This window comes from Apodemus sylvaticus, chromosome 8, assembly GCF_947179515.1.
Source record: "Apodemus sylvaticus chromosome 8, mApoSyl1.1, whole genome shotgun sequence".
NCBI lineage: Eukaryota > Metazoa > Chordata > Mammalia > Rodentia > Muridae > Apodemus > Apodemus sylvaticus.
In genome coordinates, this window is record NC_067479.1 from 52,139,582 (window position 1) to 52,156,219 (window position 16,638).

Below are 16,638 nucleotides of genomic sequence, written 5' to 3' on the forward strand. Positions count from 1 at the left end.
AAAGAAATGATATATTCAGGATGAAGACAGTGATTCCAGTCCTAAAAGAACTATTATAATGACTAGTTCAATTATATTCAATTACATATCCCAGGTCTGCACTTCCATTAGAACCATAACTTGTGATCCGATGCTGCTTATACTCAAAATTGAGATGAGAATGTAATGTGATAAAAATGTAGATGTTTTGTTAAATGAAAAAGTAGGCATACCGTATGGAAGTTTACAACCAACAGATGTAACAATCTACCTTTCTGAATTTTACTACAGGCCAATGCTATTATACAGCAAAGCAAAACAATCAAGTAAAATACCCCAAACGAAACAAAACCTTATAATCTGCTGAGTTAAAATGAAAGGCTATGTCAGAACAATGACGTAAATCCAGACAGTAAAACTGGAGAGTCCAGGAGGCAGAATTTCTAAAGAATTCTCAGAAGCCATCTCCTGCTAACCTGAGGTACATATAGTACTTAGGGAGTGGGTTATGACATGCTCTTTTTCTACTGCCCTAGCAAACAGGCACCACTAATGGCTATTTGATGCTTCGCTTCAATTTATGTCACATGTTGAGTCTTGCTTTATAGACCAGGCTGACTGGAACCTGATTCTCTGGCCTCAGCCTTCCTTCCTGGAGACAGCTCTATAGGTGTGAGCCATCATGCTGAGCTGGTAATTTTCTGTTACAGGTATAAGTAATGCAGCTAAGTGATCTTTTTTCAGCTGTCAGGCAGCGGTGGGAGCGACTGCTCTGATGCTCTGCTCGCTACCTTCCACCTCCTTCTTGACCTCAGCAGCTCTTTGAGAGTGGCCGGGATGGACTATGAGATGAACACAGCTCTACTTCACAGCTTTCCTTACTCACCTACGTCTACTGTAAGAGAACACAGTCACTTCATCTACTTATTCATGGATGACTTAACAGAAAACTGGAAAAGGACTGAGGAAATACAACAGAAGAGCGGCACCCTCACCTTCCAGACTCTCTGTTCTCTCAGCTTTACCCACATCTTCAAACCCCTGCACACATCCCAGGTCTCTGTCCATCCTTTCTTTTTCCAAGGCCACGGAGTCCCGGGAGCTGCTGCCTTCCAGGTCTCTTTCATGTTCACTCTCCAATTTGACTTCACTTCGCTTCACAGATTCCAACTGAGACGTCTCAAAAGTTCTATCTCGTTCTCTGTCCCTTTCCATGGGGTCAGCGATCAGTCGCTCCCTTTCTCTGTCCAAGTCTCTCCTTTTGTCTCGGTCTCTCTCGCGTTCCCGAAGTCTATCTCGGTCTCTGGTCCGAGGCCATTCTTTATCGGCTTCCCGGTCCCACTCCCTCGGTCTGGGGTCCCTCCGGTCCCTCTCCCGCTCTCTGTCATGCTCATACCTATCTCGTTCTTGAAGTCGGTCCCTACTGTCAAATGACCCAGACCTTGAGTGACCCTGCCGATCTGACTCAGGAGAGCTTCTTCTTGAGCTGTGGCTTCTGGAATCCTGGCGATCTAAAGCAAGTGCACATGTGTAAGGTAAACACAAACAGGAGAAGAATGTTTATTTTACAGTTCCTCACAATTTATAACTTATCTCTTCTCTACATGTTCCGTTTATATACTTTATATTTCTATATCTGTAATCCCATACATCCAAACTCATTTTAAGGAAAAATTTACTTCTCAAATACAGTGCTAATTAAAACAGTTTCTCAACTGCCCTTGTCTGTTTTCACTATGGACCAAAGCATCTGTAACACACACAAGCCTCGGCACTGATACAGCTGATTTTTCTAGTCTTCAATTCCTTCTCTATCGTATTTTCTAAGGTCAAAAAGGTAGCACTGCAGCGGACAGAAAGATAGTTAAAATGCATGAGCCTGATCAGTAGCACACCGTAAGATGCTGATGTGCATACTCCCCTGCATGTTTCTTCATAAAAAAACAACAGGACCACAACTCAACGTCATTACCTGAAGAAGTGCTTCGACTGGGTTCTCCGCGCTTTAACTGATCAATCCTGGACTTTCTCTCTGTGATTTCGAGGCTTTTTGTTTTCTCTCTATCTCTGGAGCCACCATGGAGCGCCCTCTTCCGACTACCCTGGTCATCCCCACTTCGATGTGCAGAATCATTAGATGGGGAGCGTAGGCGACCAGAGGTGTGGCTGCGGTGACTGCGATTGCTTCCAAGGCTGCTGCTTCTCTTTTGATCCACCAGCTTGCGATGTGGAGTATCCTCTAGGGTCACATGAGACACCTCTAGCTTCTCCCCTCGTGCCCTGTGGCATTTTCTATGTGAGTCTTCACCACCGTTAGAATTGGAGGTGGCAGCAGAGCCTGAACCGGAGGCAGAGGTGGCGGTGGAAATAGCTGAGGAGGCGAGAGCAGTAGCTGCAATGCTGGCAGCGGCCACCGGGGGAGGAGGAGGGAGAAGGGAGGACAGCGGGGAAGGGGTGCTGCCAGGGGTGGCCGTGGCCGCGGCGAGCTCGGCCTCCAGCCCGTCTGTGCGGTCCGGCACATCCTCATCTGACCAGTCACTAAAGGCTGTATCTTCTTTCTTCAGTGGATCCTCCAGGATGCCATCCTTGTCAGTGGAAATGTCAATCAGCTCCTCCTTGATGGCCAGAGGGGGTGTGCGAGGCCCTCTCTTCTTCTTACTCTGCGGGGCGGCCTCTTCATCAGAAACGTCAGAATCGCCCTTGGATCTTTTTCGCTTCTTCTCAATGTTTTTCTTCTTCTGCCCTTTCTTTGGTGAAAACACCTGACTATCCTCATGTGTCTCAAGGTTGCCCCTCTCTATTCCAGCATCCTCCTCCTTCTTTTTCTTCACAGGTTTCTTCGGAGCTTTGGCTTTCTTCTTCTCGTCGTGGGCTCGCTCGGAGCCGTCACGGTCGCGGTCTTCGGCCTGCCGATGGCTGAGGATGTCGGGCGCCCGTGCTCGTGAGCCGTCCGCGCTGTCTGCCTGCTCCCTCTGCCGGTCTCCACACGAGAGCTTCTCTTTGAGTTCTTGCTCTTCGTAGCGCCTTGAGCTCTCCTTTCTTTCCGATTTCCGATCCTCTTCTTTCCATCTACCTTGCCTGTCTTCTGTGAGGTGCGATGGGCTGAGAGAGCGGGATTCCTGTGGCCGTACAACCTGGCTCAGGAGTCGATGCTTTTCATCTGTACAAAACATAAAAACAGCCACATCTTCATTAGGTTCATAAATAGAACACATCACATTTAACTTCAAACTCAGTTTTCATTTCAAAATGGCAATAAAATAAAAACCAATACTAGGAAAGATAGTGGCCAGGTGTAAAAACTATTCCTCATACACCCCATTCACATAAGGAAACATTCAGCAGCACAGAACAAGAGCACTTAAAGAAGCCTGGCTCACCAGTCAGAGGGCGACCTCGTGTGACAAAGAGCATGTAGACAGAACAGAATACTCACTTTTGTCATCCCCACTGTGGTAGGTGTCACTGTCGGGCGAATGCTCCCTCCGGCGCTTGGGGGACTGCCGGGGGCTGGGACTCCCTTCGTTTCTATAGCGCTTCCTAAATTTGGACAAATACAAGTTATAATAGAGTTCCACATGGGAAAAAAAAGACTTCTGTACTTGGCTTTTTACTAGTATTACTTCATGTAAGTAGAATGTACAATGACAGCAAAGTCATGCTCTCAGAGCTGTACTCAGAAAGGACACCTGGGCTTTTAATAAAAACCATGCATCTGTTTAATAAAAAACATCCACAGGGATATTTCTCTCCTTACACACATGAAACACTCACGGGAAACTTGCCAGATCTAAATCCTCCAAGCTGGTAACATAACATACAGCAGAAGAATCAATATAATAATGTATTGTGTAATACAACCTGTCAATTTCATATGCCTCATGCTGAGAAGAGGAATAAGAAAAATCTAGAGTTACTTAAGGAGTTAAGTAAGAGTTAAGTAAGAGTTAGCTGTGAGTGTGACTTACAGACACATTCTTTCATGCAACCTAAATATAAGTTCCTTATGTTCCCCAAATCAAAGGTCTCTTGTCAAAACTGAGAGAAAAGTAAAAGCCCTTCTTACATGACTAAAGTGAGTTAAATTAATTATATGATAAATCTAGTAACACGTGGGCACACTGGGTACATTATAAAATTCCTTTTATCTTCAAAGAACTAAGTCACTTGCTTAATGGCAAACAAACTGCAAAAAAAGATAATCCATGTAATTACATATTTGTTTTTGTAACTAAACTTCAACTTAGTGGCTTAAACACCCTCGGTAAATTATTCTAGTGTTATCTTATATGCTTGTTAAATTCTGACTTTTTTTTCCCAATAAATTATAAAATTTTAAGAGTTAACACTGTTTCTAGATACCAGGGTCAAAAGGTGAGAAGGAACAGTTCCTTATATAGATGAGTGAACATAGTAACAGGGCTACTCATATGACCATATCAACTATTTAAATTTCTTTTAAGAAAACCTGAAATTAGAATAATAAAACAAATACTATGGTACCTCAGCAAAACTACATAAAACCATGTTTTTTTTTAAATAGGTTGTAGCTAAGGCACTGAGACAAACAAGCAATGAAAACATGAACATATTAGGCCCATATTAACCCACTATTGTTTGGTTAGCATCATTCCTAAATTTCTAGGCTCAATTTTTAGGTGGATTAGATATGGAACCATATAACAGATAAAGACTTAAAAATTTTACTCTTAGGAGACAAAATTCATGAGAAATGTCCACTTGCTTACAATATCCGAGGTTTGCATTCATTATTCTTTTTTTGTTTGTTTGAGACGGGGTTTCTCTATGCAGCCCTGGCTGCCCTGAACTCAGAGATCCACCTGCCTCTGCCCCACAAGTGCTGAGATTAAAAGCATGTGTCACCACAGCCTGGCACATTCATTACTAAAACAGAGAGAGGGGGAGAGCAGAAATAGACCCCTAGGATCCATAAATAGAACTCAGAATTCTTCTTCTAGAGAACTAACATTTTGAGCACCAAATAACCTACGCACGGTCTATCCATGCATACAGGCCAGGCGAAGTGACCGCAGCACAGGGGGGTGGAGCAAACCCGCGGGCTCGTCCAGGCACGCCTCTGGCCTAAGGGCCCCGCCCTCCTTACTTGGACTTCCTGTCCTCGTGGCTGTCTCTGGGGAGCCTGTCCTCGCGAACGTGGACGTCCTCGCGCTTCTCCCTCCGGTCATCGCGCCCCTTGTCTTTATCTTCCCACTCTCTTTGCCGTTCTCGTTCTTTCTCTCTTTCTCTGGCCCTCTCTCGCTCCCGCTCCCGCTCTCGCTCTCTCTCCCGCTCCCGTTCCCGCTCTCTCTCCCGCTCCCGTTCCCTCTCTCTCTCCCTCTCTCTCTCTTCTCGCTCTCGTTCCCGTTCTTTTTCCCTCTCTCGCTCCCTCTCTCTTTCTCGCTCTCGATCATGGTCACGATCTCTCTGCTCTCTCTCTCGTTCTCGCTCCCTCTCCCTCTCTTTCTCCCTCTCTCTCTCCCGCTCTCTAGCTGCTCTCTCTCTTTCCAGTTCTCTTTCTCTTTCCTTTTCCCGCTCCCGCTCTCGTTCCCGCTCTCTCTCCCTCTCCCTCTCTCGCTCTCGGTCCCGATCTCTGTCTCTGACCCTCTCATCTCTTCTCTCATCCACTCTGTCTATTCTTCGTTCCTCTCTTCTTTCATCTCGCTCAAGCTCCTCACTCCTTCCCTGATGGCGAATAGGTGAGCTTGGTCTTTGATCTACAATAAAAATCAAGTTTGTCAGTGATTGATTTGTCAGATATCCTATTGTTAAGTCTTAAATTTTATATGAGTATAGAGTATCAGGTCACAGTAGCAACAAAGTATAGATCAAGTACTGAACTTATAGTCTGAACCTTTAACTACTTTCTTAAAGATGTTGTTCATCTGCCCCATAAGCTGCCTTGCTTTCTGCTTCCCACCAACACCCGCCCTGTACCAATCCATCCTTAATTTCACCCTGCATGCTCGCTACCCTGCTTGTAGCCCAGCTTCACCCCGCTTCCTGCCATCTCTACCCTTCACCTCTTATCTTCTCTGTCCCCACAGCAGGACCTGAGAACACTGGTGGCAAAGGATAGGGGCAGCAGGAGGTGTCGAACATAGGAGCTGAAGGAAAAAAAATTTCCCTTATAAGTCACATCTCTAATTTCAGCCCCAAATATATACACACCAAAACATATCTATCATGTGAGAAAATAAAGAACAAACCAATGTTTAAAACTTATGGCTGCAATATTAATTAATAAGCTAGAATTTGGGGCACTGATGTCCAAAAACCTTAAAATTATTAAATCTACAAAATTATATATGGATGCATTTAAAAATAGCTGACTCATTGCCCCTTTTTTTGTATATATATTTTTTTATTTTCTATATTCTTTGTTTACATTCCAAATGCTTTCCCCTTTCCCAGTTCCCCCCATACGTCCCATAAGTCCTCTTCTCTCCATCCATTCTCCTGTCTTTCCCCCTCCCTTTTCTCTGTCCTGGTACTCCCCTACAATGCTGGATCAAGTCTTTCCAGGATCAGAGCCCTCTTTTTCCTTCTTCATTGGAATCATTTGATATGCTAATTGTGTCTTCAGTATTCAGAGCTTCTGGGCTAATTAATATCCACTTATCAATGATTGCATTCCATGTGTATGCTTTTGTGATTGGGTTACCTAGCTTAGAATGATATTTTCCAGTTCCAACCATTTGCCTAAAAAAATTCATGAATTCATTGTTTTTAATTGCTGAGTAGTATTCCATTCTGTAAATATACCACATTTTCTGTATCCATTCCTCCACTGAGGGACATCTGGGTTCTTTCCAGCTTCTGGCTATTATAAATAAGGCTGCTATGAACATAGTGGAGCATGTGTCCTTATTGCATGTCGGGGAATCCTCTGGGTATATGCCCAGGAAAGGTATAGCAGGGTCCTCTGGAAGTGTCATGTCCAGTTTTCTGAGGAACCGCCTGACTGATTTCCATCGTGGTTGTACCATCTTACAATCCCACCAGCAGTGGAGGAGTGTTCCTCTTTCTCCACATTCTTGCCAACACCTGCTGTCTCCTGAGTTTTTGACCTTAGCCATTCTGACTGATGTGAGGTGAATTCTCAGGGTTGTTTTGATTTGCATTTCCCTAATGACCAATGATGTTGAGCATTTCTTAAGGTGCTTCTCTGCCATCCGAATTTCAGGTGAAAATTCTTTGTTTAGATCTGTACCCCATTTTTTAATAGGGTTATTTGGTTCCCTGGGGTCTAACTTCTTGAGTTCTTTGTGTATGTTGGATATTAGCCCTCTATCAGATGTAGGGTTAGTGAAGATCCTTTCCCAATTTGTTGGTTGCTGTTTTGTCCTTTTGACAGTGTCCTTTGCCTTACAGGAACTTTGTAATTTTATGAGATCCCATTTGTCAATTCTTGATCTTAGAGCATAAGCTATTGGTGTTCTGTTCAGGAACTTTTCCCCTCAAGGGTTTTCCCCAGTTTCTTTTCTATTAGTTTAAGTGTGTCTGGTTTTACGTGGAACTTCTGGGGGAATCAGTATCCCAGACCTCAAGCAATACTAAAGAGCAATAGTGTTAAAAACTGCATGGTATTGGCACAGTGACAGGCAAGTGGCCCAATGGAATAGAATTGAAGACCCAGAAAAGAATGCACACACCTATGGTCACTTGATCTTCAACAAAGGAGCAGAAAACATCCAGTGGAAAAAAGATAGCCTTTTTCAACAAATGGTGCTGGTTCAACTGGAGGCCAGCATGCAGAAGAATGCAAATTGATCCATTCTTATCTCCTTGTACTAAGCTCAACTCCAAGTGGATCAAGGACTCATTGCCTCTTAAGTACTTCCCTCACCCAATCCTCACACATGTCCCAGAGAGAAACTGGATGCATGCTGCTCAACAGGAAACTAGTCTGGGATCAAAACTGTGCACTGGGGATTGGCACAGGCTCTTCTTTCTCTCCACACAGCCATGGGCCCAAGGACACTGCACTCTGGAGACCACTCTCAAGCTGTGTAACAATGTTTATTGGTTGGGTAATCAATAAGCCATGCTACAGCATACTCAACAGGCTGGTGACAAGAATGTCTGTTAAGCAGATAGTATGAGAATATTTCTAGGGTCAACATGGTAACTTGAATTTGCCTTATCCCTTATGAAAATAAAACAAAGGAGCCAAGACTCTCTTAAATTCCTCCATAGAGTTTACAGGTTCCTCTCAAAAGTTCATACGAGTTTAAAGCTCAAACATAGTGACATTCTACTGAGTTTTACTGCTCCGCCTTTACAAACTTAGCAGTCCCAATGGTGTGAAAGTGAGTCTGGTCACGTTGCCAGCTAATCAGACGTATCAGAACTGAACGTCCGCTCTTCTCACTCTTTGGTACTTTTGCTGAAATCCATTACAACTTTACATGGATCTACTGTATCATAACTTTTTTGCAGCAGATCTATGCTAGGGGGAATTTCTGGTTTTGTAGTTATAACCAAAATCACCATTATGAAATAACCTGAAAAAACAAAAACAAAAAACCAATTTGGCAATTGTCAGTAACCTCTGGTGCAGTAGCACCAGAAGCTGGACTCCAATGATTTTAAGGGCAAATGAAACCTTTATAATCAAATACTTTCCATCTTAAAGGAAAATACAAAGGATCTGCAAATGCTACAGTCACATGCCAAACTCTCTTCCATCTGATCTCTCTCTCCCCCAGAATGTATTCTTCAAAGCTGTGCTTTCATGTTTTGCCAATCCCATTCTCCACAGGTCCACTGATTTCATTCTAACACTTCTTTGTTTTCCAGGCCCAGTTTCTACAGTTGCCACATTAATGTAAACGTTCCTCGGTTCTGTCAGAGGATGACATCATCAACAATCTAAGCGGTTTGTATCTTTGCCTTCAGTTTCCCAGCCAGACGCATAATATGTTTCTCATAGAAACTCGGATCGATCGGCAAGCTTAAAAGCAGCTACTTGTAGGCAGTGAAAAACAATTCAATGAGACCATTCCAGTCTGGCCTAGAGGTTGTTTACAGCCTGTGCTATAGGCCCTCTCTAGTCTTCTGTTCCAGCTGCCTGACCACCAATTACAGGCGACCACACTCCAGCCTCACAAGCTTCCTGCTTGCTCCCTGGGAGCAGATGAATCTTTCAGGCCTCCATGGCTGCTTATGCTACCACACTATCCACTCTTTCTCAGGGTTCCTGTCGGCAAGCTGACGCATGGTAATGTGGACAATACCTCTTTACTTAAGGGAGCGTTCATGATATTCCACAGAATTGTTACTTGGGCTAACAGAATTTTACACAGCCCTGGCAATCATACTATCTCAGCTGTCTGTCTGTATTAAAGTGAGACAAGGTACACCTAAGCTTATATCTACCCTTAACCTCTGTCTTCCCCTGTTCACCAAACTATAGCCAAACCAGTTTCTTTCATACTCTGGGACATGGTAAAGTACTGCCGATCTCTGGGAATTTATACCTACTCTTTATTCTCAATAGAATTTATCATCTTGCAAAGCTAGCTGCTTCACTTACCTTTACACCTTTGCATTAATATCTTTTCATAACGTTTAATAAAAACTCAGTAGATGGTATCAAACAGACTATTCTGCATCTAATCCTTATGTACTTTCTAGTAATGTAGCTTCAACAATGATTTTTTTTTTCAACAATGATTTATAAAATCATCTAATAGATTATCAGGAAATTTCTACTTGAGATATACAAAATAAATTAGCCACAGCAAGTATGGACTCTCAGGACAGAACATGAGCATCTTGACTTTCTGGACACCCCTCAGCCCTGTCACCACACCCACCCTGCTGTTCCCTCTCTTCCCCTGCCTCCCCTCCCCCCTTTTGTTTTCACTTCTTTAGCTGATCTTTGATACTCTGTAAAATTACTGCAACAGCTAATTATTTATTGAGTATCCAGGTCCTTCAACTGCAGGGGCTCACCTGGTAAAGGCACACAATAACCTACATTCTTTGAGGAGCTGCCTTCCACATGCAATAGGGCAGCCCCGGTTCTTCAGATGTTTTTATTAGGTGCTAGAGCTAATGACACAAACCTATACCACACAAAGATTAAATGAATAGCTTCAAATATGTTACCAAGTATGGATCCTAAACTATATTTCATATTAAACGTGACTTAATATCAATTTTAAGAACAATTTCCCTAGCTGTTAAGCACTAAAGGATACGTCTCTATTTGACAAACCTCGTTCTCTGTTATCCCGACGGTCTCTTTCTCCATGCCTTCTCTCAAAGGAAGAATCCCTTGCTTGCTCCCGAGTGTCTCTCTCAGGGTACCTGTCTCTTTCAGGATAGCTACTCCGAGTTTCCCAGCTGTCATGGTAGTTGCCGCCACTGCTGTGGCTATCCATTTGGGAACTTCTTGTGCCTCGACTTCCTATACAAAGGATGTTCAAAAAACAGTTAAAGATAAACTTTACTCAAGAAGCTTATCAGTCACACTCTTTCCTCAATCTTTGTACAAAACAGTATAAAGTTTTATTTATTTATACTCTAAAATATTATGAACACTGTTAGAAAAGAAAGAAAGAAACAAACAAAAACTACATTGCTCAGAGGACCCAAACTGTCTGAAGATAATTTTCATAGTACTCTATATCATTAAGTATAGTGGGCAGGCTTATCTAATCAAGTTAGCAATTCCAATATGGAATTCAACGTACGTCAAATTATTCTCATAAAATGCTAACAATAAATATAGGTAACAATGCATTTAGAAACGAAACCTTAGATATTTAATGCTGTCTATATGACTATACAAGGCAGAGCTCACTAACATGCCAAAAGCCTTACCCTTTTCAGGCAGTTCTGGACCTCTCCCCCTACTTCTGCCCATCCGGTCATTTCTGATTTCACTTCGAGACTCATTTCTAGAGTCATTCCTTAGTTCAACTCTAGAACTCTCTTCTCTCAAGTGGTTTCTACCATAACTGCGGGCTTCTTCCTGGTATACATCCTCCTTTCGATGACCATCCCGGGCATCCCGCACATCCCGCACATCACGGACATCACGGACATCACGGACATCCCGAGCATCACGGACATCCCGAGCATCCCGGACATCTCGAATATCACGGACATCCCGAGCATCCCGGACATCCCGGACATCACGCACATCTCGGACATCCCGGATGTCCCGAGCATCCCGAACATCTCTAGCATGAGCATCCCGAGGTTCACGGTCCCTGTAGTCATGGACATCCCGAGCTGACCGGGAATCTCTGGGATCACGGCTCTCCTTGGTATCTCTGCTATAATCTCTCATCTCTCTGGAGTCCCGTATGTCTCTGGAGTCTCTCAGTTCCCTACGGTCTCTAGTGTCTCTCCGGTCCCGGCTGTCTCGTGGTTCTCTGTCATCCCTGTGGTCATGTTCAGACTCTCGCTCTTCTCTGGTGTCCTTTTCTCTATCCCTTTTGCCTCGAGTTTCTGTAACACAGTTTTGGAAACAACTCTAATTCTGTTTATAGCTTCTGGGAACTAGATGATATATTTCACACAGTTCTTAAACATTTTATTACAAAAAGATCCATGTTTTAAACAGAAAAGAGAGAATAAGGATAAATGACAAAATTAAACCAGGTTTAAACCAGGTGTGATGGGACCCACCTGTAATCTTGATTCTGGGGAGGTAAAGACAAAACTATCCCTGGGGCTGTCTAGTCTATTCAGTGAGAGAGCGTCTCAAAAATAAGGTGGAGAGTAATAGGAGGAAGAAACACAATGGATGCACACTCTGGCCTCCACATGCACAGATGTACAACCAACTGCACAAGTGTGTGCACACACATAAACATATTTATATATACATATGGACAACACACACACACACACAAAGCACACAAAGAGATGAGAGCTATTACTCTACATAGCATCTCAGCCTGAACTGGGAGAGCAGATCCAGTCTGAACTTAATTTTCAGGGATCTGGAAAACTGTCCTACTGGCTATTGAGGAATCAAGCTCAGGACTCATGCATGGAAGAGCTCTCCCACTGGGCCACACTCCCAACCACTGCTTACTTCTTTTATTCCTGGAAATCCCACAGGCTAACTGCAGTGACCTGGCTGACCTGGCGTGACCCCTGGTTCCCTTCTTTTATCAAACAGCTCTGGTACTTTTAAACTTGGATCATTTATCCTCTGTTTCCCTTCCTTTCACCTTCCTTGGGTTATCTGTCTGTCTGTTCTGTGGTGCTGGGGACGGACTAAATATTATATTTTAGGCAAATGCTAGGCAAGTGCTCTACCACTGAGCCAAGTCCCTAGCTCATTTTTCTCCTTGTTTTTAAAACACATCAAGGAATAGAAAATGATACTTTAACACTCAGATGGCCATAAGTACTCATGAATGTCATAGAAGGTGGTGCCAACTGACATACTTCACTTACTGCCTTACATACCTTACATGTTCACTAGTGCATACCTAACACTTTTCTCTACATTTAAGCATTTGCTGCTTCTGTAGCCTGCATGTTACAGAAGACTCAACAATCTTCTTTTAGTCCTTACATAATGATACATGTGGATTTGTAATGTTTAAATAAAGTATACCAACTCTTTGAAAAAGAAAAAGCACAAATACAGAGTTTACCTTCCCTCCTTTCATGACGCCGATCATGTGACTGTGAAGTTCGTTCATGATCATGCCTCCCTTTCTCTCGCATTGGAGAGCGATGTCTTGGAGGGCTTTGCTTTCTCTGAGGAGAAGACAGACAATGGGTTTGATAAGGAGAGGCAGAACGTCGTAAAGATGGAGTTAAAGTCCTCTGGTAGGATGGGGAAGGAGTTCTTTTCCGGCGAGGAGAAGGAGAGTGTCTCTGAATAGATGACCCTGACTGTGAGGATGACGAGTGATGTCTAGAAGACAGAGGAGAATGGTGCTGTCCCGGGGAGGAAGACCTGTGGGATAAAAAACAAGAAGTGTGTTCAAGAGTTTTCATTTCTAGCCAAGGAAAAATGCATAAATAAGATGGGATATAAGATTAAAACTGGAAACATAGGTAATAACTCAGGATTGACTTTAATTCACAGTGCTGTAAAATTACAATTAAATTAAAATTGTCTTTTAAAGATGTACCTGATTTTCAAGTGCAAACAAAAGTTCTAGAACAGATCTTAGAGATGAACCTGTAACCTATAACTTTACTGAACCAGCACAATTCCTAACTGCACTATAAAGATGTGTCCTTATACCCAAAGTACAAGAGACCCTTACAGAAAACCACAACCAATCAACATGCAGAATTGTGGAGCTTAGGCCCAACTGACACATCCACAACATAATCCCTGCCCCAGGGCTTAGGGATCACTGCAGAAGAGGGAGTGAAAAGATTATAAGAGCCTGGGGATCAGGCAGTTTGCTGTGAGTTTGCATCTCCTAGAAATGTCAGAAACTACATTTGTAAATTCTCACCAACATGACTGTCTATACATGACCTGAACACGGATAACACCAAGAGACTTGCTAACATGGACTGAGTGGGCTTATAAGGCCTGAATTCTTGACAAAGAACTATAGGCAAATAGCAAATACTCAAAGCAGGAGAAATAGTCTTCCCTAAGGACACCAACTGGTCATCCAATACCAAATGGTCAGCCCTGAAAATATATATACAAGTATCATTATACAGATTAAAAAGGTTGTACTATGCTGTTAGGAACACACACACACACACACACACACACACACACACACACACACACACGAGGGTTTCTATAGAGAAAAGGGAAATAAATTTAAAAATCAAATACTGAAAAATGACTGCCACTGAACTATGGGTTCTGAGTTTCTTTCTGGGAACAGTTAAAATTGATTGAAATGGCCCTCTCCAGAGGTGGGCTTAGGTTCTAGTGACATGGCTAAATGAAAGGAGAAGGCCAGAATCATTGGGAATATGGGCCCTGCTATGGTGCCTCCCTGTGGAAAATGGTGAAGAAAACTGAACTTAGCCAGCACACCAGGTTCACCTGCTCCTTCTGTGGCAAGACCGAGATGAGGAGAAGCAATGAGCAGTGGCATCTGTTACTGTGGCTCACCCATGACAGTGAATGGCTTAGCCTGGACCTACAGTATCACCTCTGTCACAGTCAAGTCTTCCACCCAAAGACTGAAGGTTCTCAAAGGCCAGCAGAAGTTATCCTTTAAGACATGTGTATCGTGCAATAAACTGATTCAAGTTTTTAACATAAATTAAAGATTTGAAGTTTCTGTCAAAGTCTTTCACTTACTTGGCTAGAGCTATTCCAATATATTTTAAGTTATATTCTGCTATACTTTATCATTTTAACCATATTTTTCTTCTCATATACCCTTTTTAACTTCAGAAAAATGCTGATTTAAAGATCTTTACATTTTTCTCTCTGTTACTACTTTAAAAGTCAATGACCAGCCAGGCATGGTAGTCCACGCCTATAATCCCAGCTCTTGGGAGGCAGAGACAGTTGTGGTCCAGGCCAGCCAGAACTATATAATAGAAATCCAGTCTTTCCCCTTGCCCTACCATATCCTGCCCGCCCCCCCAAAGGAAGCAGCAGCAGCAACAGTCAATGGTCAAGAATTGTGACAACAAAAAGACCACAAGACAGGAAGTGGCAGCTCTGGCTGAGTGCCTGACTGGACACTAACCCTCATATGTATGGCTCATACAAAAGGTGTGCACTGAACAACGAAGGCTGCTCGCATAGGACACGATGAACAGCATGTGCACTTCACTGACAACAGAAGATAAGAATACTACAGCATAGTCCCTAGTTTCTGGCATTCTGGTAGAAAAATGGAATGTTTGTATTTTTTGAACATTTTAGTTTAGTTTTAAGAATTATTCCTCCATTTAATCCTGATTGAACCAAATGAAGTGTATTATACATATGTTAGCGAACAAGTTTAGTATCTTATAAAGAAGTAGAGCCAAGTAAAATGTCTGTCCTGTTCCTGTAACTTCAATATCTTGATTAGACTAAAACTCAAAGAGAAAAGACTGGTCATTCTCTCTCTCTCTCTCTCTCTCTCTCTCTCTCTCTCTCTCTCTTAAGGTTTATTATATATATGTAAGTACAGTGTAGCTGTCTTCAGATGCCCCAGAAGAGGGCATCAGATCTCATTACAGATGGTCGTGAGCCACCATGTGGTTGCTGGGAATTGAACTCAGGACCTTCGGAAGAGCAGTCAGTGCTCTTAACCATTGAGCCATCTCTCCAGCCCTGGTCATTCTCTTTAAGAAGCTCACATCTGTCATGGAAAGGGAGTGTTGTACCCTTTCCTGTGACTTCCCTTTAGTTCCTACATTAAAGTCTATATTAAAATCCTTCTTTGCAGAGGGGATGCATGAGGAGGCCAGAGCAAGATGTCGAGTAACTTCCTCTATCAAGCCCTGCCTTACTGCCTTGAGAAGATTCTCAATGAATGAGGAGTCACTGCGTCTACTAGAGAGTTCTCAGACACATCTGCCTCCACCCTACAATGGTGAGGATCCAGACATATGCAGCCGTGTCTCATTGTGTTGGCCCCGAGAACTGACCTCATGCTTGCAGACCAAATGTTTTTACCCACGCAGCCATCTTCCTATTTCCTTAAAAACTTTTTATCAATTCCAAATGTTTGAGAGACAGAGGTAGAGGAAGAGAAAAGAGACAGATCTCTATAAAGAATCATACTTTTTCAGGGGAGTATTAAATTTAAAGAATCTGAAAACTAATCAAGAATGAATCTGGCTCTCATCAAATTTGTATTTTACAAATCTTATAAAGGAAGATAATGAATACAGACACAAAAATCTTCAACAAAGTATTAGCAAAGTAATTTAAATTGTCTGTTAAATGTACACATACCATAACTACATGGCATTTATTCCTGGAAAGCAAGGGTGGTTAGTATTTTGAAAATTGACTAATACAATATACTACAAGAACTAAGACAAGGAAACAATCACACAAGGATACTAATACACAAACACATCTGACAAAATTCAAAACCATTTACTAGTCCTCAGCAGAGCTGAGCATGGTAGCATCTGCCTTCAATCCCAGCATTCAGGAGGCAGAGTTTAAGGTCACCCTAGCCTACATAGCAAGTTCCAAGCTAGCTAGAGTTGTAACCATGTATGGTTTTACCCTGTCTCGAATGACGATAATCAATAAGTCATTTATGAAAAGTTCACAGTTAATATATCAATGAACAGAGACTGAAGCTTTCCCTATAAGTCACTGACAAAGATGCCCTTTCTATTCAATATAGTATGTAAAATTGTAGGCACAGCAATTAAGCCAAAAAAGATATGCCATTAATGGGAAAATAAAAAGTAAAAATATTTGTAGATGACAGTATCTTGTATGTAGGAAACCTTAATCCTACAAAAACAAAACAAAATCCTTTTAGAATGAATGAGTTCAGTAAAGTTGTAGAAGAAATAACACGAAACATCAAGTATATCTCTGCATACTACAAAGAATAAATCTGAAAAGGAAATTAGGAAAACATACTATAGTGCATCCAAAATAATATACTCAGGAATAAATCTGTACTGGCTGGTTTTGTGTGTCAACTTGACACAGGCTGGAGTTATCACAGAGAAAGGAGCTTTAGCTGGGGAAGTGCCTCCATGAGA

General features: G+C 42.5%; 1 protein-coding gene and 1 pseudogene across 9 annotated transcripts in view; one reads left to right on the forward strand and one right to left on the reverse strand.

Moving 5' to 3' along the window:
- Zc3h13 (zinc finger CCCH-type containing 13) overlaps positions 1–16,638 on the reverse strand; it is a 63,241-nt gene that overhangs the window by 11,089 nt on the left and 35,514 nt on the right. For 6 of the 9 annotated variants that reach the window (XM_052190933.1, XM_052190928.1, XM_052190927.1 and 3 more), the window contains 8 exons: positions 12,627–12,934; positions 10,831–11,463; positions 10,223–10,414; positions 6,021–6,104; positions 5,105–5,714; positions 3,416–3,519; positions 1,952–3,139; positions 975–1,490 (listed from right to left, as the gene is read on the reverse strand). In XM_052190933.1, the coding sequence (XP_052046893.1) occupies positions 975–1,490; positions 1,952–3,139; positions 3,416–3,519; positions 5,105–5,714; positions 6,021–6,104; positions 10,223–10,414; positions 10,831–11,463; positions 12,627–12,934 (3,635 nt within the window). The remainder of the gene's footprint in view (positions 1–974; positions 1,491–1,951; positions 3,140–3,415; positions 3,520–5,104; positions 5,715–6,020; positions 6,105–10,222; positions 10,415–10,830; positions 11,464–12,626; positions 12,935–16,638) is intronic. The other 3 variants (XM_052190930.1, XM_052190929.1, XM_052190926.1) reach the window with 2 other exon arrangements.
- On the forward strand, positions 13,891–14,229 carry LOC127691092 (60S ribosomal protein L37a-like; annotated as a pseudogene).